The sequence below is a fragment of the Electrona antarctica genome (genome assembly GCF_951216825.1).
Source record: "Electrona antarctica genome assembly, contig: scaffold_164, whole genome shotgun sequence".
NCBI classification, from domain to species: Eukaryota; Metazoa; Chordata; class Actinopteri; order Myctophiformes; family Myctophidae; genus Electrona; species Electrona antarctica.
In genome coordinates, this window is record NW_027637772.1 from 203,265 (window position 1) to 230,391 (window position 27,127).

General features: G+C 42.9%; 1 protein-coding gene and 2 long non-coding RNA genes across 3 annotated transcripts; 1 reads left to right on the forward strand and 2 right to left on the reverse strand.

The window, feature by feature from the left end:
* Window positions 1-1,807: 1,807 nt before the first annotated feature.
* Window positions 1,808-27,123, forward strand: LOC306918664. Its single transcript, XR_013789364.1, has 3 exons — window positions 1,808-1,931; window positions 15,483-15,583; window positions 26,596-27,123. It is a non-coding gene; the product is annotated as an uncharacterized lncRNA (long non-coding RNA).
* On the reverse strand, window positions 9,486-12,200 carry LOC306918663. Its single transcript, XR_013789363.1, has 3 exons — window positions 11,438-12,200; window positions 11,185-11,207; window positions 9,486-11,138 (listed from the first exon to the last, which is right to left on the reverse strand). It is a non-coding gene; the product is annotated as an uncharacterized lncRNA (long non-coding RNA).
* On the reverse strand, window positions 12,305-25,212 carry LOC306918661 (protein NLRC3-like). The gene is made up of 5 exons (XM_079531547.1): window positions 23,504-25,212; window positions 18,375-18,551; window positions 16,732-16,860; window positions 16,080-16,132; window positions 12,305-14,145 (listed from the first exon to the last, which is right to left on the reverse strand). Exons 1-5 carry the CDS (start codon window positions 25,117-25,119, stop codon window positions 13,592-13,594), a joined length of 2,529 nt encoding a protein of 842 aa, XP_079387673.1. The 5' UTR covers window positions 25,120-25,212; the 3' UTR covers window positions 12,305-13,591.
* Window positions 27,124-27,127: the final 4 nt, after the last annotated feature.

Sequence of the window (27,127 nt, forward strand, 5' to 3'; positions counted from 1 at the left end):
ACATGCATCTTTCAGATTAGGATTTGGTGACCCTTTAGAAGTTCACACCCTTAAAATGTGCCTCAGCATCACAGCACATGATTTAAAACGGAGATTTTGATGCAGGGGAGAACATAAATCTGTATTTAATCTGTATTTCCTACTTGTATTAGACCTTGTTTCTATTATAGTGACCGTGTTTGGACATTGTAATGTTAGCACAGTCCGACAAAGTCTGTAGGCTACTTGTATCATGAGCATCAGGTGACAAATAAAACCTTCATTCTATCAAAGCAAAAACGAAATTACTTTGTCCAAAAGTCACTCCTTTTCTTCAACAATATTGTTGTCTCCACCAGGCCGAAGGCATGGGGGGAGAGTATGTTTTGCGTCCGTGTGTGTGTGTGTGTGTGTGTCCTTCCTTCCTTCCGTCCGTCCTTCCGTCCGTCCGTTATCAGCTAATCTCCGGTACCGTTGGCCCGATCCATGCCAAACTGTGCACACACACTCCATGGATGCCAACGATGAACCTCTGCCCCAAATATTCCTCAACGGCCTGTTATAGCGCCACCATGAGGCCGATTTAGGCAAAACACATTTCTGTAGATTACCCGTACACATTTTATCCATACATCACACAATTCGGTATACACTATCTACATAGTCATGTGATCAAGACGGATTTGCACCATTTCCCATCTTCCATCCTGATTGGCTAATATTGGCTTCCAAAGCTCACATGAATGGTCCGTTTCGAACAAAATGCCACAAATCACAAAAACAGTGTGCAATTTCCGTGAAATTATACACGCACATTTCCACTAGGCCGAGGACGACATGCCACTCATTATTTTCCAAATCAGCCTCATGGTGGCGCTATAACAGGCCAATTCCTGTTTTTAGCTATAACTGCATCAATCTGTATACAACTTATGTATGCGCACTCCCTAGAGGCCATGGGAAAACATTTTCCCTTCATCCCTCCACATCTGCCGGTTATAGCGCCACCATGAGGCCGATTTCTGTTAAACACATTGCTTATGTTAGTTGCACAGATTTCATCCAAATCTCACGCAAATCGGTACACACGATCTCTGTAGTCATGTGATCAAGACGAGTCTGTTGGATTTCTCAGATTCTACACTGATTGGCTAACATTGTCTTCCAAAGTTTTCAGGAGTGGCCTGTTTCGTTCAAAATGCTGCACATGTCCTGCTCATCCAGAATTCTATCCTCAGAGATGCTATGAGTGATCTGGCTCTGCATTTCCTCAACAAAATGAAGAAAATTGTTGCAAAAAACAAACACACAAAAAAACATGTTTATATTACTCCTAAACATTTTGCCAAACATCACACACAGTCCTATCCTCCTGGTGGAGACCTGTGCCCAGAAGGGCACTTTTTCTAGTTTCATGTCTGTTCCTCTTGGGCTAGGCAACAACATAACGGGTGGGAACCCCTTTTGGTGTTTTAAACATTAGCCTATGTTATAATTTAGCAGATCTACAAGGCAGCGCTACGAGCTTGTAGGTCTGCTATTTTTGAAAAATCGGGAAAATGTGGTGAAAATGTGGCTGCAGAATATATATTCTTTAAGAGTGAACATTTTTAACTCAAATCTTTGCTACTGGGGGGGTCCCTGGAACAACATATTTTCAGATGGGGGGGCGGAGGCCAATTCAATATTGAGAACCACTGATAGAAACATGAGATTTTTCAGAAAAAAATACATTTTAAAAAGGCATTTTTTTAAATGTCTACGTCAGGCCTAAATGGGTTAAGAAACATTGTATGACCAAATCTTAACAACCATCTGTAGGTCTACAGAATGTCCACTGGGTGTCGCTCTTAACCCTCTTTCAGTGATGCTTTAGCGTTTAGCCAATAGAGAGTTGACTGCATTGAGAACATGACTTCTGAAGGAACTATTCAATGAAACAGCAGCGAGTTGTGAGTAATATTATGTTCTTGTTCTCATATGCTTTCTTCTTTAGCATTGTGACATTATGAAGCATTCATTATGTATTCTTAGATGACATGTAAGGGCTATAGCCTATAGGTCCTACTGTTCTACTGAAACTATAACTCAATAGGCCTACACTCTTTATTTGTATTGTTTTGGTAGCAGACATGGATTTCCTATAAATGTTCCGTGCGAAGATATAGTGCACTGTAGTGTGACGTCATGGTGACAACAAGCCATAGAAAACAAAACAGAGTTGGTTACAATTAATGTATTATTGACAGCTGGCGCATTAGAAGCTGCAACAACAACAACAAAGACACCTTATGGCTTATGTACTGTTCTCGTTCATTTCCAACAGTTTTCTTCTTATCTCTGACGTTTCACTTTATAGTGTAGCTTATTTTCATTTCAGGTTATTGTAATTATAATAAGGTCCATATATTATGTTCTTGTTGAATAGACACGTGTTGTTGGCGGAAAGAAGTTATTTGATTTATTTTGGATAAATAAGTCACCATGCGGTCTGTCTGCCAGGCCAAACATTACGTCTGTCAGACTGTCACCATAACCATACCGTGAGTACAGGCTAGGCTTTCAGAATAAGAACATATAGGCTATAAAAGTATCTCTGGTCCATAGCCTAATGCACTTTGCTGACTGGTCCCCGTAAAACCTTTCCCTTTTTACCTCCTTTTATGAGGAATTCCTGTTCTGTTCTTTGTCTATAGGCTATAGAAGTGTCTAGGCTATTTGTACGTCTCTAAATGTTTTGATGAATTGAACAAGGTGGACCCTCTTGTAAACAAGTGTAATGCTTTATGGGGTCGTCCACTCACAGTTAACAGTCTGTGTATTGAGTTGTGCTTGAAATGTACTGAAATTCTGGAAACTGTTAATAAATACTTTCAATCAATCAATCAAACCAGAGCTAGGCTAGAAGTAAGCTGAGATTGTTTTAGTATCATATTCTGCTTTCTTATTCAGTTCCGAATCAGAATGTAAACACACTGACACTGGGTTATATATCCTGGTGGTTATCATGATGCTACAGAGGCTACTTGTATTTTTTTGTTGTGAAATAATTATCCCCTTTCAGGACCCCTGTTTGTTTGTCCCAAATATAAAACAAGGGTCCAGAAAGGGGCTATCCTATAGGCCTACCGGTGGTTCTATCCTATAGGCCTACCGGTGGTTCAAGGGTCCAGAAAGGGGCTATCCTATAGGCCTACCGGTGGTTCAAGGGTCCAGAAAGGGGCTATCCTATAGGCCTACCGGTGGTTCAAGGGTCCAGAAAGGGGCTATCCTATAGGCCTACCGGTGGTTCAAGGGTCCAGAAAGGGGCTATCCTATAGGCCTACCGGTGGTTCAAGGGTCCAGAAAGGGGCTATCCTATAGGCCTACCGGTGGTTCCCCAAACTGTTTCACACCAAGGACCCCCAAATAGACACTAATTAGTCCCGCGGACCCCCATTTGAAAAGACATACCAGGGACCCCCATAAGAGAAGATTCGTACGGCTCTAACAGTGATTCTCAACCATTTTAATTTCAAGGACCCCCAGTTTGACATGCATTAGTCTACGGACCCCCCATTTAATGGCATTTCTATCTCTGGGACCCCCAATTTATTTAGTAAAATCAATGTTAATTTAACTCTGACGGGTCCATTTGGTTCCATTTGTACACTCTCTGAGTTACAGACCCCATACGGTGGTTCCAAACTATCATTTAGCTGGGGACCCCCTGGAACTCCCTCAGGTACCCCTGGGGGTCCCCGGACCCCACTTTGGGAACCACTGGCCTATACCATGTGATGATAGATCTAGCCATCTTGATATTATAAATACAATCAAAGTATTTGCCCAAGGCAGGCGCAGTACCCTACACCAGTGGTTCCCAAAGTGGGGTGTTTTTTAACCTTTATTTAACCAGTAAAAACCACATTGAGACTGAAGTCTCTTTTAAAAGTGTGAACTGGCCAAGACAAGAGGCAAAATAAGTGACACAGCTCTGCCAATAACAAAAAAAATACACAACAAAAAACAGGACAGACATACAACGCTCATAAATACAGAACCCACTACCGAAGCTCAAAGGGAGAACAGGAACGCCTATTAACGCGGCCAGGACTAATAAAATAAAAACTAAGCAACGGAAAATTGCTAGTAGACTAAAAAGCAAGCAGACATTTGCTATACGTCAAAGCAGGAGCAGTGTATGGGAAGTGTGCCCATGATGGCAATCCTTTTAAAGCTCACTAGGGGAATCAGAGCAGCCAGTTTGAGTCTGGTCTGTAGGTCATTCCAAGACCAGGGTCCAGTTTGAGTCTGGTCTGTAGGTCATTAAGACCAGGGTCCAGTTTGAGTCTGGTCTGTAGGTCATTAAGACCAGGGTCCAGTTTGAGTCTGGTCTGTAGGTCATTAAGACCAGGGTCCAGTTTGAGTCTGGTCTGTAGGTCATTAAAACCAGGGTCCAGTTTGAGTCTGGTCTGCAGGTCATTAAGACCAGGGTCCAGTTTGAGTCTGGTCTGTAGGTCATTAAGACCAGGGTCCAGTTTGAGTCTGGTCTGTAGGTCATTAAGACCAGGGTCCAGTTTGAGTCTGGTCTGTAGCTCATTAAGACCAGGGTCCAGTTTGAGTCTGGTCTGCAGGTCATTAAGACCAGGGTCCAGTTTGAGTCTGGTCTGTAGGTCATTAAGACCAGGGTCCAGTTTGAGTCTGGTCTGTAGGTCATTAAGACCAGGGTCCAGTTTGAGTCTGGTCTGTAGGTCATTAAGACCAGGGTCCAGTTTGAGTCTGGTCTGTAGGTCATTAAGACCAGGGTCCAGTTTGAGTCTGGTCTGTAGGTCATTAAGACCAGGGTCTAGTTTGAGTCTGGTCTGTAGGTCATTAAGACCAGGGTCCAGTTTGAGTCTGGTCTGTAGGTCATTCCAAGACCAGGGTCTGAAATAAGCAATGCTTTTTTTTCCAGCCTCAGATTTTGTTGGGGGCACGACGTAGCGTAACCAAGCATTTGATCTGAGGTTGAGAGAGTTTTGGACAAGTTCAAATTTAGAACCAATGTAACGTGGGAGATTACCAAGAATGGCTTTATAAATGAGAATATACCAATGTAGCAACCTGCGAGACGTTAAGGAATACCAACCCACTAGGGGGCGTACAGAGTACAGTGATGAGTCCTATAAACGTTAAGGAATACCAACCCACTAGGGGGCGTACAGAGTACAGTGATGAGTCCTATAGACGTTAAGGAATACCAACCCACTAGGGGGCGTACAGAGTACAGTGATGAGTCCTATAGACGTTAAGGAATACCAACCCACTAGGGCGTACAGAGTACAGTGATGAGTCCTATAGACGTTAAGGAATACCAACCCACTAGGGGGCGTACAGAGTACAGTGATGAGTCCTATAGACGTTAAGGAATACCAACCCACTAGGGGGCGTACAGAGTACAGTGATGAGTCCTATAGACGTTAAGGAATACCAACCCACTAGGGGGCGTACAGAGTACAGTGATGAGTCCTATAGACGTTAAGGAATACCAACCCACTAGGGCGTACAGAGTACAGTGATGAGTCCTATAGGGGGAGTTGGTTATGAACCTCAATGCAGCATGAAACAGGGGGTCAAGTTTGCTCAGAGTTGAGGAACTAGCAAAGCGGTAGACAGTATCGCCATAATCAAGCTGCGACAGGAAGAGTCCTGTAACCAGCTTTTTGCGAGAAGCATTGGAAAAGCAGGACTTCATTCTGTAGAAGAAACTCAGCCTCAGGTACCCCTGGGGGTCCCCGGACCCCCTGGAACTCCCTCAGGTACCCCTGGGGGTCCCCGGACCCCACTTTGGGAACCACTGGCCTATACCATGTGATGATAGATCTAGCCATCTTGATATTATAAATACAATCAAAGTATTTGCCCAAGGCAGGCGCAGTACCCTACACCAGTGGTTCCCAAAGTGGGGTGTAGCTTGTATGAGCTTGTACTACGAGCTTGTAGATCTGCTATTTTTCAATGGCTAAAGTATAACATAATGCTTCAAACACCAACAGGGGTTCCTGCCAAGGGGGCAGGCAGACTTTCCAACGTTGAAGCTCTGGGTCCTAGTGGTAGGAGGAGGGACTACAGGCGGACCCGTGGATTCATGACCGGGAAACCCCGTGCAGCTGGGCTTTAACGTTGAGCGCTCGGTTGCCCTACGTCACTCAGGACCTCAAAGTTGAGGTCCTGGGAGGGACTTCCGGCAGTCTTCCGGGTGCTTCAAAACGCCACTGAGCAACTTCCACTGACATGAATAGCTGGGGGGGCGGAGCTTCGCGCCAGTTCAGTCTCTATTATATATATACTCTATGGTTCCTGCCCAGAATGGTTGAAGTTCTAATTGGACACCACTGCAGCGGTTCCTAACCTATTTGAACCAATCAGAGCTATAGAGACACACAGGGACTACAAATGTCACGCCCCCAAATGAGACAGCGGCCCCACTTCTGGTCCGTTTCAACGGTGTACTGCAGCGCCCCCTTCTGGTCCGTTTCAACGGTGTACTGCAGCTGCCAATGCAATCCCTATGAGAGGCATCATGAAATACCCTCATTTCACTGGTTCATTACTGAGGCTGTAGCAATTATTTTTTTGTGTTCCAATAAAGTGTCCCATATGTTTGATTTGTCCTTTTCAATGTCACATATGCTACCTGCCATCTCAATATACATCCCACAATGTACTATAATATACTCCATCAGTTTGTGAAAAGTGCTAGCATTAAATTTGTAAATCTCAAAGTCAAAGTGGGCGCACGGTATATACGTCACGGTCGCATCCCTTGAGGTTTTCAATACCCAGATATATTTGTTGTGTTTCGTTTTATGTATTTGTTGAAAATGATCTAAACGGCATCGTGCAAGACTAATTATTAATACTCATCTGGAGAATTCACTAGTTGTAAATGTCAGGATGTCACTCCTCCATTTAGCTGGGTTATTTTCCCAACTATTCAGCCAAGTTAATTATACAAGTTGACAGCGGTAAAACACACCGTCGGAGCTCCGTGGTAGGTAGAACATATTAGTAAGCCTGTGACATGTTCCAAATATAGACATGAATGAACAAAGTCAGTCAGGATCGGGATTCATTATTGAGAATTCCACTCTTCAAAGTCGGCGCTCGTAGCCTCGTAAAGGCAGTGACGTCCCTTAAAAGCGACAGGTTCTCTGTCTAACGTCTCCCCTCTGCTCCGTTAACATTATGGGTAACTCATTCAAGTGGTAAATTAAATGTGAAATACATCCTGTATTGAGAAAACAACAATATATGTTGACAAAGACACTTCATACATTTGGAAACATATTTTTATTTAAATCAATATAGTCTTCAGTTCATTTTGTTACATTTTAAAAGTAGGCTAACTACTGTTGAATTTCAATGGACTCCTATGGGCTGGCCTGCAGTACACCGTTCTAACGGACCAGAAGTGGGGACGCTGTCTCATTTGGGGGCGTGAAATGTGTAGTCCCCGTGTGGCTCTATGGGCTGTCAATCAGACAGGACTTTTCTGATTGGATGTATGGGCTGTCAATCAGGAATTTTCTGTTTGGATGTATGGGCTGTCAATCAGATAGGACTTTTTTGTGTGGATGTATGGGCTGTCAATCAGATAGGACTTTTCTGATTGGATGTATGGGCTGTCAATCAGGCCAGAAAGTAGTTTTTGCCACTCAGTAGGCGTTCCCACATAACTTCTGGGTATGATGATGATGTCATACGCATACCCTCTATTCTGGGGGGAACCTTCAGCCAGAAATAGCAGATCTACAAGCTGTAGGACGAGGATTTCTGCCAACATTTGGTGTAGACAGAAAAAAAAGTACAGAGACAACTCAGGTCCAGTTTAGAGGCTTTAAGAGGTTAAATAACAAGCTGTAATATAGTGTATATGAATGTATTTTAACAAGCTGTATTCTACTATATGTTTATATGTATATGAATGTATTTTAACAAGCTGTATTCTACTATGTTTATAGTATATGAATGTATTTTAACAAGCTGAATTCTACTATATGTTTATAGTATATGAATGTATTTTAACAAGCTGAATTCTACTATATGTTTATATGTATATGAATGTATTTTAACAAGCTGTATTCTACTATATGTTTATATGTATATGAATGTATTTTAACAAGCTGAATTCTACTATATGTTTATATGTATATGAATGTATTTTAACAAGCTGAATTCTACTATATGTTTATATGTATATGAATGTATTTTAACAAGCTGTATTCTACTATATGTTTATATGTATATGAATGTATTTTAACAAGCTGTATTCTACTATATGTTTATATGTATATGAATGTATTTTAACAAGCTGTATTCTACTATATGTTTATATGTATATGAATGTATTTTAGGTATTATTTTCTGTCATTGATAAGAACTATCAATGACAGAGAAAACCACCTAACTCCACTTGAGCTGTATTCGGGTAAAGTGGTGATAATATAATGACACATGCAAGTTTCTGATAATATACAAAGTCACAATACCAACTTTGATGGACCCTCTTCTCGGAAACGAGATATTGTATCTCACGGGGTTCCAAATAAAGAATTCCAATCATGAGGCAGTATTGCTTTGTTTCAAAAATATAAGGTTTTCTTCAATTTCTGAAAAAAACGTAACATTTGTTTTTCCATTTCCTGAAAAATGAAGGTTTTGGAGTTGAGAGGTTTTGGAGTTGAGAGGTTTCCTCCTGACAGCAGAGATATGGAGTTGAGAGGTTTCCTCCTGACAGCAGAGATATGGAGTTGAGAGGTTTCCTCCTGACAGCAGAGATATGGAGTTGAGAGGTTTCCTCCTGACAGCAGAGATATGGAGTTGAGAGGTTTCCTCCTGACAGCAGAGATATGGAGTTGAGAGGTTTCCTCCTGACAGCAGAGATATGGAGTTGAGAGGTTTCCTCCTGACAGCAGAGATATGGAGTTAAGAGGTTTCCTCCTGACAGCAGAGATATGGAGTTAAGAGGTTTCCTCCTGACAGCAGAGATATTGTATCCAATGTTTATTCCAGACTCAGGGTCCAGATCACATACAAGATGACAATACACAATAAATAGATATTATATTTATATTTATACGTTAAGTTTCTTAGAAGGCCTTGACAGGTAGGAACCCCCAAGTTCACCATCAGCTGGCTGGCACTATGCCATCTTGGTACCCTCAGCAGCAACCTCAATGCATCATTATATGCTGCAACTTTTACTTTGTGCTGCTAGCCTTGTAGTTGTAATGTAAAGACACTGTGGGTTTATATATGAAATAATAGACCCAACACAGTTATTATACATGACCAATGAGCTGTGGCCATGTTGTTGTCATGACAACACTATGAATATTAATACACAGGAACAACGACAGACTGTCAACAATCACTTTATTAAACAATTATGACTTCTACACATGATCATACAATAACATTATGACTTCTACACATGATCATACAATAACATTATGACTTCTACACATGATCATACAATAACATTATGACTTCTACACATGATCATACAATAACATGTGGAGACAGAACGATATCAAATGGATATTCAATGAAAACACAATAATGGAACGAGTTAGGAAATAATGATCTAATAATGAATCGATATATAAACAATGATTGATTTGAGTTAATTAACAACACATTTAGTAGATGTGTGAATCCAGAGTGATTGACATGAAGTCTAGTCAACAACATGTTCACAGCAGTAGGAGAGCAGACATGAAGTCTAGTCAACAACATGTTCACAGCAGTAGGAGAGCAGACATGAAGTCTAGTCAACAACATGTTCACAGCAGTAGGAGAGCAGACATGAAGTCTAGTCAACCTTTTCTCATGATTCTGAAATCATTGCAATAATTTGTTTTACACGTTAGTTTGTTACTAGACACCTTTACAAACACATTGAAATCATTGCAAGAATTTGTTTTAGAAAACGTTCTTGTGATCACCGTGCTCTGACTTATGGTGCGTTGCCAGTTTAAATCAACATCATAAAAAGTAGAGAGGTCTCACACACCAAGAAACACATTCAAGCAGGTTTATTTCTCTATTTCATGGGGACAAACGTTTGGGCTAACAGCCTTCTTCAGTGTGAGGAGTTGTGGGAGTCAAGTCTCTTTTGAAGGAGTGGTGACGTTGTGCAGGTGCACACCATCACTAATCATCACCTCACAGTCACACCCAAGGTGTGATTACAGACTGGATAGATACAATATATCAGTATCTATTAACAATGTCAATACATTTGGCCAATATATAAAAATATCAAATATACAAATATACAAATATTATACAAAGATTGAACACTAATGAAAGTGTCTGAGGACATCGGGCATTACTGCCGTTCATAAATCAGTTACAGTCATTAGAGGAAAACCATTACTTTTCTACAGTCAATATTAACCCAAATGACGAAGCTTTTGTTTTACACGTTTGTTTGTTACTAGACACCTTTACAAACACATTGGTGAAATGTATTGTAAGGAATGGATTCCAGATTGTACATTGTTGTGATAAAATGATATAAATTTAATATAGGAGAGCAGAGAGAGTGAACAGGGACATGTTGCATGGATCTATGAATCTATTGAGGGTGGTGCCAGGGACCTGTTGGTTGGATCTATGTATCTATTGAGGGTGGTGCCAGGGTCCTGTTGGTTGGATCTATGAATCTATTGAGGGTGGTGCCAGGGACCTGTTGCATGGATCTATGAATCTATTGGGGGTGGTGCCAGGGACCTGTTGGTTGGATCTATGAATCTATTGAGGGTGGTGCCAGGGTCCTGTTGGTTGGATCTATGAATCTATTGAGGGTGGAGCCAGGGTCCTGTTGGTTGGATCTATGAATCTATTGAGGGTGGTGCCAGGGACCTGTTGGTTGGGGTCTGACACCAGGTGTTTGTTTGGGACCTCCTTGGACTCCCATTCTTTTCTCCAGGCTGGTTGGACGGTGAAGTCAGCTGGTGGGAGTTGGTCTAGATGGCAGTGGAGCTGTGTGTGTGTGTGTGTGTGTGTGTGTGTGGGGGGGGGGGGTGTAGATGTCTGCATGGTAGATGACTGAAGACAGGGACTGTATGTATACAGTACCTGTACACATACACCTCACATCTGTCTATGATACCGTCTGGTACAAAGACCTCCTAGTGAAACTCACAAAGACCTCATAGTGAAACTCACAAAGACCTCCGAGTGAAACTCTCAAAGACCTCCTAGTGAAACTCACAAATACTTCCTAGTGAAACTCACAAAGACCTCCTAGTGAAACTCACAAAGACCTCCGAGTGAAACTCTCAAAGACCTCCTAGTGAAACTCACAAATACTTCCTAGTGAAACTCACAAAGACCTCCTAGTGAAACTCACAAATACTTCCTAGTGAAACTCACAAAGACCTCATAGTGAAACTCACAAAGACCTCATAGTGAAACTCACAAAGACCTCCTAGTGAAACAAAGGACGCTCCCTGCTGGACAACGGCAGTAATTAAAGCTCTGCTGACCAACCGGAGGTTCAGAGTTCACCTCGGACAGAACACGAGCGCAAGGAGAAAACAGATAAATGGAGTCCCGCAGGGCTCAGTTCTAGAGCTCCAACCCTGTTCAACCTCTACACAAAACGACCCACCATCCACCAAATCCTGCAACATTCCTCTATGCAGACGACATCTGTCTGGCATTCCAAACCACCAGACCTTGACCAACCGGAACAGGTGCTCACCGAAGACCTTTACAAGACTGGACCAGTTCTGCAAAACCTGGCGCCTAAAACCAAGCCCAACAAAACCAGTTTCCAACGTATTCCATCTCCACAACGCTAAAGCTGCCAGAGAACTGAACATCATCTGAGTGGACTCAAGATAAAGCTGCCTCTAATCCAACCCACCTCGGTGTGACCCTCGACAGAACCCTGTCCTTCAAGGAACACCTAAGAGGGAACGGCAGCGAAGGTGAAGTCCAGAAACAACCTGCTCTGCTGCAGCCTCCACACTGAGCTCTGCTGCAGCCTCCACACTGAGCTCTGCTGCAGCCTCCACACTGAGCTCTGCTGCAGCCTCCACACTGAGCTCTGCTGCAGCCTCCACACTGAGACCCAGCAGTTACTCAGATGATGCTTCAGAAGGTCAAAGACTCTCCCCGTCTACCAGGTCAAAGGTCAAAGACTCTCCCCGTCTACCAGGTCAAAGGTCAAAGACTCTCCCCGTCTACCAGGTCAATGGTCAAAGACTCTCCCCGTCTACCAGGTCAATGGTCAAATACTCTCCCCGTCTACCAGGTCAAAGGTCAAAGACTCTCCCCGTCTACCAGGTCAAAGGTCAAAGACTATCCCCGTCTACCAGGTCAAAGGTCAAAGACTCTCCCCGTCTACCAGGTCAAAGGTCAAAGACTCTCCCCGTCTACCAGGTCAATGGTCAAATACTCTCCCCGTCTACCAGGTCAAAGGTCAAAGAATATCCCCGTCTACCAGGTCAAAGGTCATTTGAACATAGTTGTGCCAGTGACCCCCACAGGTACCCCCACACAAGATTTGTGTTACCATTTTCTGAAATATATATAAAAAAATATATATGCATGGCGACGCATTGTGAACTTGTAGATCTGCTGTTTTCAAATAGCCAGTGTGTATATAAAGGGTTAACGTGTTTAAACTGGTTCTTTTGTTTTATTTTGACAGCAAATTTAGATTTTTTTTTTGTCATTTTAGTCTTTGGAATGAAGCTTCATTTATTTTTAGTCATTATTCTAGTCATCTGAAATGTTTTAGTGTTAGTCTAGTTTAAGTCGACTAATGATATGATTTTAGTCGACTAAAATGTATTTCGGTGGGCCTTGGTGGCGTCGTAATGGTTGATTTGCTGAATGTAGCCGATCTACACTGCACTTGTAGATCTGCTATTTTCAGCATGCAACCAAGCATAGAATGACTTGTCTTTTAGTTCTACTGGATCTCTTCTCCACCCTAACATTTAGTCTAGGTTTTATTTGTTGACATTGTCAGTATATTAGTCTTAGTTTTAGTCATGTTAGTCTTCCTCAGTGGAAAAAAGTAGTCGACAAACATTTTCCGTCAATGTTTTAGTCGACTAAATCAACACTAACTGGTTCTTCAAAGTGTGGTCCAGGGTCCCCCGGGGGTCCTTGAGGGGGTTCCAGGGGGTCCTAGAAGCTAAATGATCAAATATTAACCATATATTTATTTGATATTTGAAAATAGCAGATCTACAAGCTCACAATGCATTATTGTACAGTTTGTAACATTTTTAATGACACAAATCTGATCTAACGGGGGTCCGGGGTCAAAGGTCAAATGCTTGGGGGGTGTTGACATGACAACGTCCAGGAGCTGTAATGGTGATGTCACTGCTCTGATTATTACATCATCACAATGATGTCACTGCTCTGATTATTACATCATCACGATGATGTCACCGTGATGTCATGGCGAGTCACTCATGCCCAAATATGGAGTCCATGATGTAACACTAGGCCGGTGGCCGGTACCCCGTGGCGACGGTGGTAACCATGACAACCTGCACTCACTCAAACATGTTGAGTAACCATGGCGACCTGATGATGTCACCCTCACATAGAGACTCTATCTCTGCTCACACAGACACACTGAGGAGGAGGAGGAGTCTAACCCGAACCCAGCATAGAGAGGTCCAGTGGGCGTGGTCTGGAAGGTGTACAGGTGTCTCAGTGAGTCAGAGCACACTGTGTAGAAGGACAGAGTCCCAGCGGGACGGTCCACATACACTGATACTCTGTAGGAGCCTGTAGAGGCAAAGACAGGGAGGTCAGTCCTCTGTCCGTTGTGTGTGACAGAGTACCTGGAACCATAACCACCATCACAGTACAGACTCCAGGACTTCTCATTCCCTCCAAACCAACAGTCACCACCTCCTTTCCTGCTGATTGTTCCGTCAGCCACTGCTATATGAACCCATCCACTGCACTCTACCTCCCAGGAACAGCGTCCAGTCACACTCTGTGAACTCAGAACCTGTTTCCAGTAATCAAACCTGTCTGGATGATCAGGAGGACGCTGACCCCCTGACCTCTGTGACCCCCGTGTGACCTTCCTGTTGTCCTCAGACAGAGAGAGGTCACAGTGTGCTGTGTTTGTGTCCAGTGTGAGACGCTGGAAATCTGATGAGAAAACAACACAGTACACATTAAATACATCATTCACTGACACACACACACACACACACACACACACACACACACACACACACACACACACACACACACACACACACACACACACACACACACACACACACACACACACACACACACACACACACAAACAGTGCATGTGCGTGTGCACACACACACACACACACACACACACACACACACACACACACACACACACACACACACACACACACACACACACACACACACACACACACACACACACAACAGTGCATGTGCGTGTGCACACACACACACACACACACACACACACACACACACACACACACACACACACACACACACACACACACACACACACACACACACACACACACACACACACACACACACACAGATCTACAAACTAATGCAGTGTTAATTTTGACAACACATTCTGATTTAGTCTTTTGAATAACATACCATTTAGTTTTAGTCCTATTTTAGTCAGTTGTACATTATTTAGTCTAATTAGTCGACTAAATTAAGTCTCGATACATTTAAAATGTAATAGAGAAGATCGTCACTGTCGGGTGAAGTGTTAGAGTCCAACCACCAGGGGGCAGAATGTCTTAAAGTCTCCACACAGTGTGATTTTATTTGAACTGAGGACCCCCGAAAATAATCATATTTCAACTGGGGACCCCCGAAAATAATCATATTTGAACTGGGGACCCCCTAAAATAGTCATGTTTGAACTGGGGACCCCCCAAAATAGTCATATTTGAACTGGGGACCCCCCAGAATAATAATTTGAACTGGGGACCCCCAAAATAATCATATTTGAACTGGAGACCCCCAAAATAATCATATTTGAACTGGGGACCCCCATAATAATTGAACCCCCACATTGACAAGCCCTTGGAATTGTATAGGCATTACATTTAGTTTGAGGCATTGTGAGCTTGTAGATCTGCTATTTTCACAATATTTTCCACTTTATTACACACGCGTTGAAATCTCAGATCTGTAGTTTTATGAGCGGTGCCTCCTCTCCATTACACAGCTATGTACCTGTCTGTCTCTCTGTGTACCTGTCTGTCTCTCTGTGTACCTGTCTGTTTCTCTGTGTACCTGTCTGTCTCTCTGTGTACCTGTCTGTCTCTCTGTGTACCTGTCTGTCTCTCTGTATACCTGTCTGTCTCTCTGTGTACCTGTCTGTCTCTCTGTGTACCTGTCTGTCTCTCTGTATACCTGTCTGTCTCTCTGTGTACCTGTCTGTCTGTCTGTCCGAGCACGGAAAGCTGCAACACGGTAACTCTCTCATTTCTCAACCGTTTCAGACGTGGGAAGGCTCGCCAGAACTGAGCCGGCCCCCTGGGCGCGTTCCTGGAGGTCTGGATGTTCTGGGGACCCCCCGGGGACCCCCGCATGGTAACACACGGTAACTATTTACTAAGTACAGCATAGAGCACAGTACACTACAATACAGTACAGAGCACAGTGCAGTACAGTAACTGTAACAATACATGTATAGTTGCACCGCTCAGTTCACACACGTGTGATTTATATTTCTGGTTGTCTTGTATGTTGTTAAATGGAGCGTGGAACGATGCCAATGATCGACACGGGAGATCACTTGTGACTTTCAAACAAAAACGAGATCCACCTGTGATCTGCACACATCACGGCTCTGCACCACCTTTCATGCATCGCACGTCAGAACTGAACTTATGCCAATATAGACGAAATACATGTTGTTTACGACCAGGTTAGTGAATGAGGCCCATTGTTTCTGTCAAACCACATGACCTCATCTTGATGGTGTTAAGGACCAGGCCAAGAGCAGAGAGTAGAGAGCACAAGAGTTTTCAGGACAACATCAACCAAGTATACAACAGTGTATAAATGTGTGATATTGACACAAACAGAAAACTCACGTTTTGTAATGAGTTGAGGATTAGTGAGCCAATCTTCTCCTCCATGTTTCACTCTGTAGGAAGTAGAACAACAATGCATCAATGTCTAACTGTCTAACACAACGTCTCCACTAGCTGACACTACAGTGTTTCACTCTGTAGGAAGTAGAACAACAATGCATCAATGTTCTTTTTTTTTTAATCCAAAATGAGTTAAAAGAGGCAGACTGTCACTATTCACATACTAGAGCATGTCTGAAATAAATGTCAGAGCTGAAATATGTAGCTATAGGTGTAATGTTAGTCCACAGAAGTGAACATTTCAAGCATGTTTTCTCAACTCGTTTTCTGCAAGACATTACTCTATAAGCCATATCTCCAAAACTGGTGGGTCAACTCAAACTGAACAACCAATATATAAATTTGAAGATATGATTCCCAGCTTTCATATGACTTAGCCTCGGTCAGAAACTATCACATATTGGATATGTCTTATTAGATTTATTTTTTTGTTGTTGTTTAGTTTTGAGTACAAATGCTAGGTTAATATTTCCAGTTTCTTTGAGGCACTGCATTGTTCTCTCTGCATGCTTTGTGACGTCGTGTCAGAGTGAATACACTGTTAAGGGAAACACTGCACTGTCCAACATGGACACAGCCCAAGTCTACTCACTTGCAGTTCTCCAGGACTGAATCATTCACCACGTTGAGGCTCAGGTCCAACTCTCTTAGGGAGGGATTAGAGCTTCCAGCTGAGGCCAGAGCTTCACAGCATCTCTCTGACAGGCCGCAGTGAGCCAGGCTGAAACACCAGATGGAAACATACATGAATAAATGAATTAATAAATAACACATTTAAATATGCATTATTCCTGGATTTAGAACCTGCTTCCAGCATCTATTAAAGGACTCTCTTGTCCCACTTAGGGTGCCTTCACACCTGGATGCTTTAGTTCAATTAAAACAAACCCTGGCCCCCAACATACCGTAATCATATTTGAACTGGGGACCCCCCCCCCCCCCCCTCCCCTTAGAAGCAATCGGAATTGTAGGCATTACATGAATGCGAAAATATTACAAATCTACAAGCTCACAACGCTGCTCGGCTCCACAGATACATTTTGTGAAACTAGCCAAACTACAAGCTCACAAAGCCTTGCAGTGAGCTTGTAGATCGGCTATTGTCACAATGTTTGCCTCTTTCTTCCGTACTTTTTATTTATTTTATCAACCACAATGAGTTGCACACCAAGTTGCATTGGTGTGGTTTATCTTAAAAACACTTTGTCCCGACCCAACCCTTCGGTGTGGTTGCTTTAGAAATGTGCAGATAGTCTGTATACTGTATACTGTAACTTATACTGACGGTTTGTCTACTGTTCAGTGAGAAAACAATGCTGCACATTAAGCTAATCCTCTGGGGACCCCATTGGGGGTCCAGACCCTCAGTTTGAGAACCACATACCTAGACTAATAGAATGATAATTGATTGGTACAGTAGGTAGATGCAGACTATTGATTATGTATTCATGGGTAGCACGGTAAAGCTCGATAACTGTGGCGTAGCTACAAGGGATTGAACGTCGAAAATAGCCGATCTACAAGCTCACAAGTGCTGCGTCTCCGACGCTCTGTGATTCAATTCAGTTAAATTGTATTAAAGTGTCAACTCACAACAAGTTGTGTCAAGACACTTTACATGTAGAGCAGAGAACCAACATAGATCCCACCCTGAGCATTAAGACATTTGGAGACAGTGAGCTTGTAGATCAGCTATTTTCGGTGTGCAACTATGTATGTCAAAGTAGCCTGTACATTTGCCTTAAAGGGATATTAATTATTCAATATCAAGCTTATTAACCCTGAGGCCGATTCTACAAAATGTCTTCTAAATCTGAACATTTCTGAAAAACCTATATTTCTATGTCAGTGGTTCTCAAACTACAGTATTTCACGTCAAGGACCCAAACAATGATATGTAATAGGCCGCCGACCCCCATCTGAAAACATGCCCCCCCAGAAGCAAATTATTTGAGTTAAAAATGTTCACCCTGAGAATATATATTCAAAGATTTGTGCCACATGTTCACGATTTTTCAAAAATAGCAGACCTACAAGCTCATAGCGTGGCACTCCGTGCCGCGCTATGAGCTTGTAGATCTGCTATTTTTCAATAGCTAAAGTATAAAACACCAAAAGGGGTTCCCACCAAGAATGGATTAATACATTCTCACCACAGCATTCATATTATATTCACATAATACAGTACATAATAAAACAGAAGTGATCATAATAAATGTGGTAAATGTATCTTACTTTAGAACTTCCAGTCTACAGTGTGGGCTCTTCAGTGAAGCACAGAGCAGCTCCACTAGTCCTGAGTCCTGCAGGTCGTTTTCACTGAGGTCCAATTCTCTCAAATGGGAAGGATTAGAGCTGAGAGCTGAAGACACAGCTTCAACACCTGTCTTACTGAGTTTACAGCCAACAAGTCTGTAAATGCAGATTAAATAAGAGATTATAAAACAAATGATACCTAAATAATCATATCTGAACAGAGGACCACCTACCTGACAAGGACTTGGAATTGTAGGCATTACATTTAGTTTGACTCGGCTCCACAGATACATTTTGTGAAACTAGCCAAACTACAAGCTCACAAAGCCTTGCAGTGAGCTTGTAGATCTGCTATTTTCACAATGTTTGCCTCTTTCTTCCGTAATATTTGACAATTTGGTTTTAAAAATGTTTTAAAAGTAATTTAATTGTACCCAAAGCGTTTTATTTGTTTATTTTTTATTTTATCAACCACAATGAGTTGCACACCAAGTTGCATTGGTGTGGTTTATCTTAAAAAACACTTTGTCCCGACCCAACCCTTCGGTGTGGTTGCTTTAGAAATGTGCAGATAGTCTGTATACTGTATACTGTATACTGTAACTTATACTGACGGTTTGTCTACTGTTCAGTGAGAAAACAATGCTGCACATTAAGCTAATCCTCTGGGGACCCCCTTGGGGGTCCAGACCCTCAGTTTGAGAACCACAGACCTAGACTAATAGAATGATAATTGATTGGTACAGTAGGTAGATGCAGACTATTGATTATGTATTCATGGGTAGCACGGTAAAGCTCGATAACTGTGGCGTAGCTACAAGGGATTGAACGTCGAAAATAGCCGATCTACAAGCTCACAAGTGCTGCGTCTCCGACGCTCTGTGATTCAATTCAGTTAAATTGTATTAAAGTGTCAACTCACAACAAGTTGTGTCAAGACACTTTACATGTAGAGCAGAGAACCAACATAGATCCCACCCTGAGCATTAAGACATTTGGAGACAGTGAGCTTGTAGATCAGCTATTTTCGGTGTGCAACTATGTATGTCAAAGTAGCCTGTACATTTGCCTTAAAGGGATATTAATTATTCAATATCAAGCTTATTAACCCTGAGGCCGATTCTACAAAATGTCGTCTAAATCTGAAAACATCTGAAAAACCTATATTTCTATGTCAGTGGTTCTCAAACTACAGTATTTCACGTCAAGGACCCAAAAAATGATATGTAATAGGCCGCCGACCCCCATCTGAAAACATGCCCCCCCAGAAGCAAAGATTTGAGTTAAAAATGTTCGCCCTGAGAATATATATTCAAAGATTTGTGCCACATGTTCACGATTTTTCAAAAATAGCAGACCTACAAGCTCATAGCGTGGCACTCCGTGCCGCGCTATGAGCTTGTAGATCTGCTATTTTTCAATAGCTAAAGTATAAAACACCAAAAGGGGTTCCCACCAAGAATGGATTAATACATTCTCACCACAGCATTCATATTATATTCACATAATACAGTACATAATAAAACAGAAGTGATCATAATAAATGTGGTAAATGTATCTTACTTTAGAACTTCCAGTCTACAGTGTGGGCTCTTCAGTGAAGCACAGAGCAGCTCCACTAGTCCTGAGTCCTGCAGGTCGTTTTCACTGAGGTCCAATTCTCTCAAATGGGAAGGATTAGAGCTGAGAGCTGAAGACACAACTTCAACGTCTGTCTCTCTGAGATTACAGCCAACAAGTCTGTAAATGCAGATTAAATAAGAGATGATCAAAACAAATGATACCTAGTTCACTGTCATGGAAGTGAACTAAAACATCTCCTATCTATAGTAATCCAGACATAAACAGTATTGTGGAATAGACCAGGGGTTCTCAACCTTTTTGGCTGGGGACCCCCAGGGATGCTTTGGCCATGTCTCGCGACCCCCGCCCCGCCCCGCTTCCCCACCCCCAATACAAACTGACTGCAAAAATAACCTTAATAATAGAGAAAATATATCATAAATTAATACTGAAACCAGATATAATCATTAAGGAAAGTTTATGCATGTACTATGTGTACTATGTAAACACTTCATTTCCATTTCCCAGCCATTCAGTTGTAATAAATAATTTGTGGACCCCCCAAAATAATTTGGCGACCCCCCGAGGGGTCGTGACCCTCGGGTCAACACCACTAGAATAACAGGAAGATCGACATTTAGATATCATAGATTTCAACCAGCAGTAGAAGGTGTGAAATGAAGACTAGTTTGATTTTCCCCAATATTATAAAATAAATGTCATAACCTACAGTATGCTCTCAGATGTTTTATTTCTTAGCGGCCAAGAACATCTAAGTGACGGGTTGAAACGAGCGTTTAAATTGCTTATGAAGTCAGCCATGTGTTGGGAAAGTTCATCTCTTTTATGAACTAGTTCAGTTCACAGTTCAAACATTTAAAAATGAACTAGTTCAGTTCATAGTTCATCATTCAACATTTTGAACTAAAGTTCATGGTTCCACAAAATGAACTATTTTAGTTATTTTCGCTTTTCTTTTCTTTTCTTTTAGTTTTTCTAAATTATTGCCGCAGCCCATAGCCATAGAACCGCAGACTTTATTCCTATTGGGAATAACTTTGGGATTAATAAAGTTACAACTTTTACAATTTCTCCATTACCATTATCCAAAATAATTCCTTCTTGTATATTTCTTTTACATTTGGGAAAAAATAGCTCTTTTGCAATGTGAAATGCCACAGAATTCTTAATCCTTTTCCTTGTCTTTATTATGGGCCAACTTGTGAAAGCTGCATGCTTTTATTGCGAAGGCTCTCAGTTCTCAGTTCAGTTCTCACAGCCTGCATATCTCCGCGTGCTGAAAATAGCTGATCTACAAGCTCACAACGCGTCGCGGACGCAACACGTTTCAGTTTCACCATTTTCAGCATGGAACACGTTGTACGACGAAGAATAAATCAGGCATCGCTGCTTATGTGGAGGGAGATGTCTTTAGTTGGCCGACCGAGGCGATCATGTATTTGGACAAATACCTCCTCCACGCAAAAATAACAAGCTATTGGAAGCTATTTTTCGTGGCACATTATGTTTAATCAAACAACAATACGTTTCCAGTGTTTGGGTCGGGAGTCGGGATGTTCTGTGTCTGCGTGCATGACAGGATCCTCATGCAGAGATGCGTGCTGCGCGCTCCAGTGAAATTGTACGGCTGAGAAATATTAGTTAAATTGTGTCGGATAAGGACTTATTGGTGGGTTTTCCGTTAGATATTAAAGCCTGTTTAGGGTGTGTCTTAGTGGGGATTTCGCCTGGAAGGCTCTATGGAAACATTCACTCTTGAACGAAGTTGAACGTGAGAAAGTGACGTTCACACACGCCAGAAATGAACACGTTCACAATGACGTTCATCAAAGAGAAATACAGTACGTTCACCCAACATATGAACGTGTTCGTGAACGATCGTTCATTGAACGCGTTCAGGGACAACACTGAAGTCAGCATGTTTTCCCAATGCAATCTTACGGAAGCAGTCCTGTGCATGCAGACAGGGTTGACATTGAAGCAGTACTGTGCATGCAGACAGGGTTGACATTGAAGCAGTCCTGTGCATGCAGACAGGGTTGACATTGAAGCAGTCCTGTGCATGCAGACAGGGTTGACATTGAAGCAGTCCTGTGCATGCAGACATGGTTGACATTGAAGCAGTCCTGTGCATGCAGACAGGGTTGACATTGAAGCAGTCCTGTGCATGCAGACAGGGTTGACATTGAAGCAGTACTGCGCATGCAGACAGGGTTGACATTGAAGCAGTACTGTGCATGCAGACAGGGTTGACATTGAAGCAGTACTGTGCATGCAGACAGGGTTGACATTGAAGCAGTACTGTGCATACAGACAGGGTTGACATTGAAGCAGTCCTGTGCATACAGACAGGGCTGACATTGAAGCAGTCCTGTGCATGCAGACAGGGTTGACATTGAAGCAGTACTGTGCATGCAGACAGGGTTGACATTGAAGCAGTCCTGTGCATGCAGACAGGGTTGACATTGAAGCAGTACTGCGCATGCAGACAGGGTTGACATTGAAGCAGTACTGTGCATGCAGACAGGGTTGACATTGAAGCAGTACTGTGCATGCAGACAGGGTTGACATTGAAGCAGTACTGTGCATACAGACAGGGTTGACATTGAAGCAGTCCTGTGCATACAGACAGGGCTGACATTGAAGCAGTCCTGTGCATGCAGACAGGGTTGACATTGAAGCAGTACTGACTGCGCATGCAGACAGGGTTGACATTGAAGCAGTACTGTGCATACAGACAGGGTTGACATTGAAGCAGTCCTGTGCATGCAGACAGGGTTGACATTGAAGCAGTACTGCGCATGCAGACAGGGTTGACATTGAAGCAGTCCTGTGCATGCAGACAGGGTTGACATTGAAGCAGTCCTGTGCATGCAGACAGGGTTGACATTGAAGCAGTCCTGTGCATGCAGACAGGGTTGACATTGTAGCAGTCCTGTGCATGCAGACAGGGTTGACATTGAAGCAGTCCTGTGCATGCAGACAGGGTTGACATTGAAGCAGTCCTGTGCATGCAGACAGGGTTGACATTGAAGCAGTCCTGTGCATGCAGACAGGGTTGACATTGAAGCAGTCCTGTGCATGCAGACAGGGTTGACATTGAAGCAGTCCTGTGCATGCAGACAGGGTTGACATTGTAGCAGTCCTGTGCATGCAGACAGGGTTGACATTGAAGCAGTCCTGTGCATGCAACCAGGGTTGAGATCGGGAAAACATGGAACCGGCTGTATAAAATGCTGCGTCATTGTAAATGGTGCATTTATGTATCACTTTTATCCAAAGCACATTTCTGTTTAAATTGAGGCGGACGGGAGGCAGACTTTCACTTCTGGTTCATTTCTGGTTTTATCTGTTGCCTAGCAACCTAGCATCATTCATACAGTACGTTGATGAAGAGCGCCATCTATACTAATCCACTGAAAAGACCATAGGACACAATACTGCGTGCTTGGCAGTCAAGTGATGGATTCGATGCGACGTAACATGACGTGATTGGCAGTCAAGTCAATGTGTTAACTACTAACCGAGCCTTTCTGCAGTTCCTCACAGCTGGGACCAGTCTCCTTCGCCCCTCCCCTGATGTGTTGTATTTGTCCAGGTCCAACTCTTCCAGAACCTCCTCTGACATCTGCAGCATGACAGCCAGAGCTGAACACTGGGTCTCAGACAGTTTCTCTGTTCTGTTCTCTGACTTCAGGAACTGTTGGATCTCCTGATGTAATGAGTGGTCGTTCATCTCCATCAGACAGTGGAAGATGTTGATACATCTGTCAGGAGAGACATCACCACGAGTTAACATCTCCTTCAGGTTCTGGATGGCTTTCTGGATCTCCTCTGGGCTGTTCTCTGTCTGACCCAGCAGGCCTCCTAACAGACTCTGGTTGGACTGCAGTGAGAGGCCATGGAGGAAGCGGACTAAGAGGTCCAGGTGGCCATTTTTACTCTTCAGGGATTTTTCCATAGCAGCTTTCAGGAAGTCGGAGAGGGAGTTGTTTCTGTAGTATCCATCTCCCAGGAATGTCTCCAGTACCTCCATGTTCTTCTGTGTGAAACAGTGCAACAGGTAGACTGCAGCCAGAAACTCCTGGATGCTCAGATGAACAAAGCTGTAGACCGTTTTCTGGAACAGCACACACTCTGTTTTGAAGATCTGCGTGCACACTCCTGAGTACAGCGCGGCGTCTTTCACATCAAGACCACACTCTTCCAGGTCTTCTTGGTAGAACATGATGCTACTTTTCTTCAGGTGTTTAAACGCCAGCTTGCCCAGATTCAGAAGAACATCCCTGTCAGACTTCATGAGCTGCTGTCGATTATCTTTCTTTTTTTTGTTTCTTTTCTTTTTCCCATCATGAGTCTCATCATACTTCTGCTTCTTCGTGTTTGTCTGAACCAACAGGAAGTGGCAGCACATCTCAGTCAGGGTCTTGGGCAGCTGTCCTATCGTGGTGAGTGTCCTCAACATGTCCAGCAGAACGGTAGCAATGATCCAACAGAAGAGTGGGATGTAACACATGATGTGGAGGCTCCTTGATGTCTTCAAGTGTGAGAGGACTCTGTCGGCCAGCTTCTCTTCACTGAATCTCTTCCTGAAGTACTTCTCCTTCTGGGGGTCTGTGAACCCTCGCACTTCTGTCACCATGTCAACACATGCAGGAGGGATCCGATTGGCTGCTGCAGGTCTGGTGGTTATCCAGAGGAGGGCCGAGGGGAGAAGATTCCCCTTGATGAGGTTTGTCAACAGAGCATCCACCGATGATGTCACTGTGACATCAGAGATGATTTCATTTTTGTCGAAGTGCAACGGAGACCTGCTTTCATCGAGGCCATCGAAGATGAAGCAAACTTTCCAGGCAGCGAGCTGCTCTGCTGTGACCTTCTTTAACGTTGGGTGGAACTCATGGATCAGGTTGAGAAGACTGTACTGCTCATCTCTGACCAAGTTCAGCTCCCGGAATGAAAAGAGAACCAGGAGATCTATATCTTGATTCTCCAAACCTCTTGCCCAGTCCAGAGCAAACTTGCGCGCAGAGAATGTTTTTCCGATGCCAGCGATGCCATTGGTCAGAACTGTTCTGCCAGGGAACAGGATCTTAAGGATTTTACAGCAGTTGATTGGTTCGTCATGGAAGGTCTTCATGTTGGAAGTTCTCTCAAGCTGTATCACCTCATGTTGGCTATTAACCCCTTCACTCTGTCCCGCTGAGATGTAGAGCTCTGAGTAGGTGCTGGTGAGGGAGGTTCCAGACTCTTCCGTGAGGGAGGTTCCAGACTCTTCCGTCATGTGGTTTTTCACTTCATCAAGACTGTCCTGCAAACTGACCTTATAATCGTTCAAATCATCCTGCAGACTGACGTCTGAAATGAGAAGAACATTTATGTTTAAAATATTCAGGTTAATTTGTTTACAGCACACATTACTAATTTAATGCCCTACAGAAAATATGCACTTTGTCAACACCATGAATGCGCCAGAATGTTTCAAAAATAATGGTGCTTTAGTGCCAAGCAGATCGGGCAGATTTTACTCTGAAACGTCTTCCATTACCCCCCAACACCAGGAGGCATAATCTTCCGTTACTTCCTTGCGCTGAGAAGTGCGAGGAAGAGAAGCGTCTCTCTCCATAAGCGTTTATATTCCAAACGAGATGATTGGTTAAGTCAGAAATGATGACATTGCCGTTGTGATCAAACCCATGGAGAGTGCCGTAGATGTAGTTATTTGTGTTTTATATCATTAAAAAGGACCTACAGACGTGTATACACGTCCAATGCACCCCGCACGCAGATTTAATACAAATACATCTAAAAACTGCCAAAAGTAACACAAGATCAGTTGTTTTTGTCTAGTTGTTGAGTGATAGTTGTTTAGCTTCATTATTTGCACTAAGATATAATTGATACAGACCAAAAAAACACATTTAGTCTGACTATGATTTCTGCAATTTCCAATGAGTGCACATTCTTACTGCTGCCCCGTGGGAGGTTAGGGTGAGGGTTTGAGATATCGGACCAATGGTATGTCTAACCAAAAGCATGTACCCACTAGGCTTGGGCAATATACCGATATTACCGTTTACCGCGATATTTTAAATCAATACCGGTAATATCGCGGAGTATATAAATAATACCGAATACCGTCATAATACTAATATCGTCATTTTACCGCACAGTACAGTACAGTACAGTACAGCGGAGTACAGTACAGTGGAGTACAGTACAGTGGAGTACAGTACCGTACAGTGGAATACAGCACAGTACAGTACAGTACAGCGGAGTACAGTACAGTACAGTACAGTGGAATACAGCACAGTACAGTACAGTACAGCGGAGTACAGTACAGTACAGCGGAGTACAGTACAGTACAGTGGCATACAGTACAGTACAGTACAGTACAGTACAGTACAGTACAGTACAGTACAGTACAGTACAGTACAGTACAGTACAGTGGCCAAAACAAGAAATAGCACTCTATGGGGAAATTCAGCCCGTCAGTGTGATATATTAATGTTTTATTAATAAAACCGATAATACCGATTATCGCGGTATTATTCACGTTATCAATACCGATATCAAAAAATCAATATCGCCCAAGCCTAGTACCCACTTTGTCCAGGTGTGGTTTGACTGGGTGTCTTCAGTCCAGGTGTGGTTCTGGATGTATTTCCACACTGGGGACAGCCACGGTGTCCTGTGGGAGCGGACTGGTCCCAGTATGAGGTGATGCACTGTCTGCAGAACCAGTGTCCACAGCGGATAGAGACTGGGTCTGTCAGAACCTCCTCACACACTGAACACCTGGACGCCTGCTCTGCCACAACACGATTCCTCTTCCTCTCCCTGTGGAGATGAAGACAATGTATTAATAATAGTCTTTAATACGGACATATAATAATATAGTATGACATATTACATCATTGATATGTCCACGCTGAATTGTGTTACAATAATAATCTCCATGTCATGAAACTATATGGTATATTCATGAATCTTTCAATCAAACATTATTATTTAAGATATAAATTAATCAATTTGTTTGACTGATTAAGACACGTCCACGTGCAAAGTTTTTGCTTTGATAAACAACTACATTTGTACTATTGGCAGTGCTGCGTTCTATTATCTTCTTGACTTCACCAGTTCAAATC

Bases quoted from the DNA above. Each gene is read 5' to 3' on its own strand.
- LOC306918661 (XM_079531547.1), bottom strand. From the start codon at position 25,119: ATGAAGACCTTCCATGACGAACCAATCAACTGCTGTAAAATCCTTAAG. The intron at 16,861-18,374 runs GTAAGATACATT...CTGGTGTTTCAG, and splicing joins TGTAGACTGGAAGTTCTAAA to CCTGGCTCACTGCGGCCTGT. The intron at 14,146-16,079 runs GTGAGTTTTCTG...TTTTCTCATCAG, and splicing joins TCCTCAACTCATTACAAAAC to ATTTCCAGCGTCTCACACTG.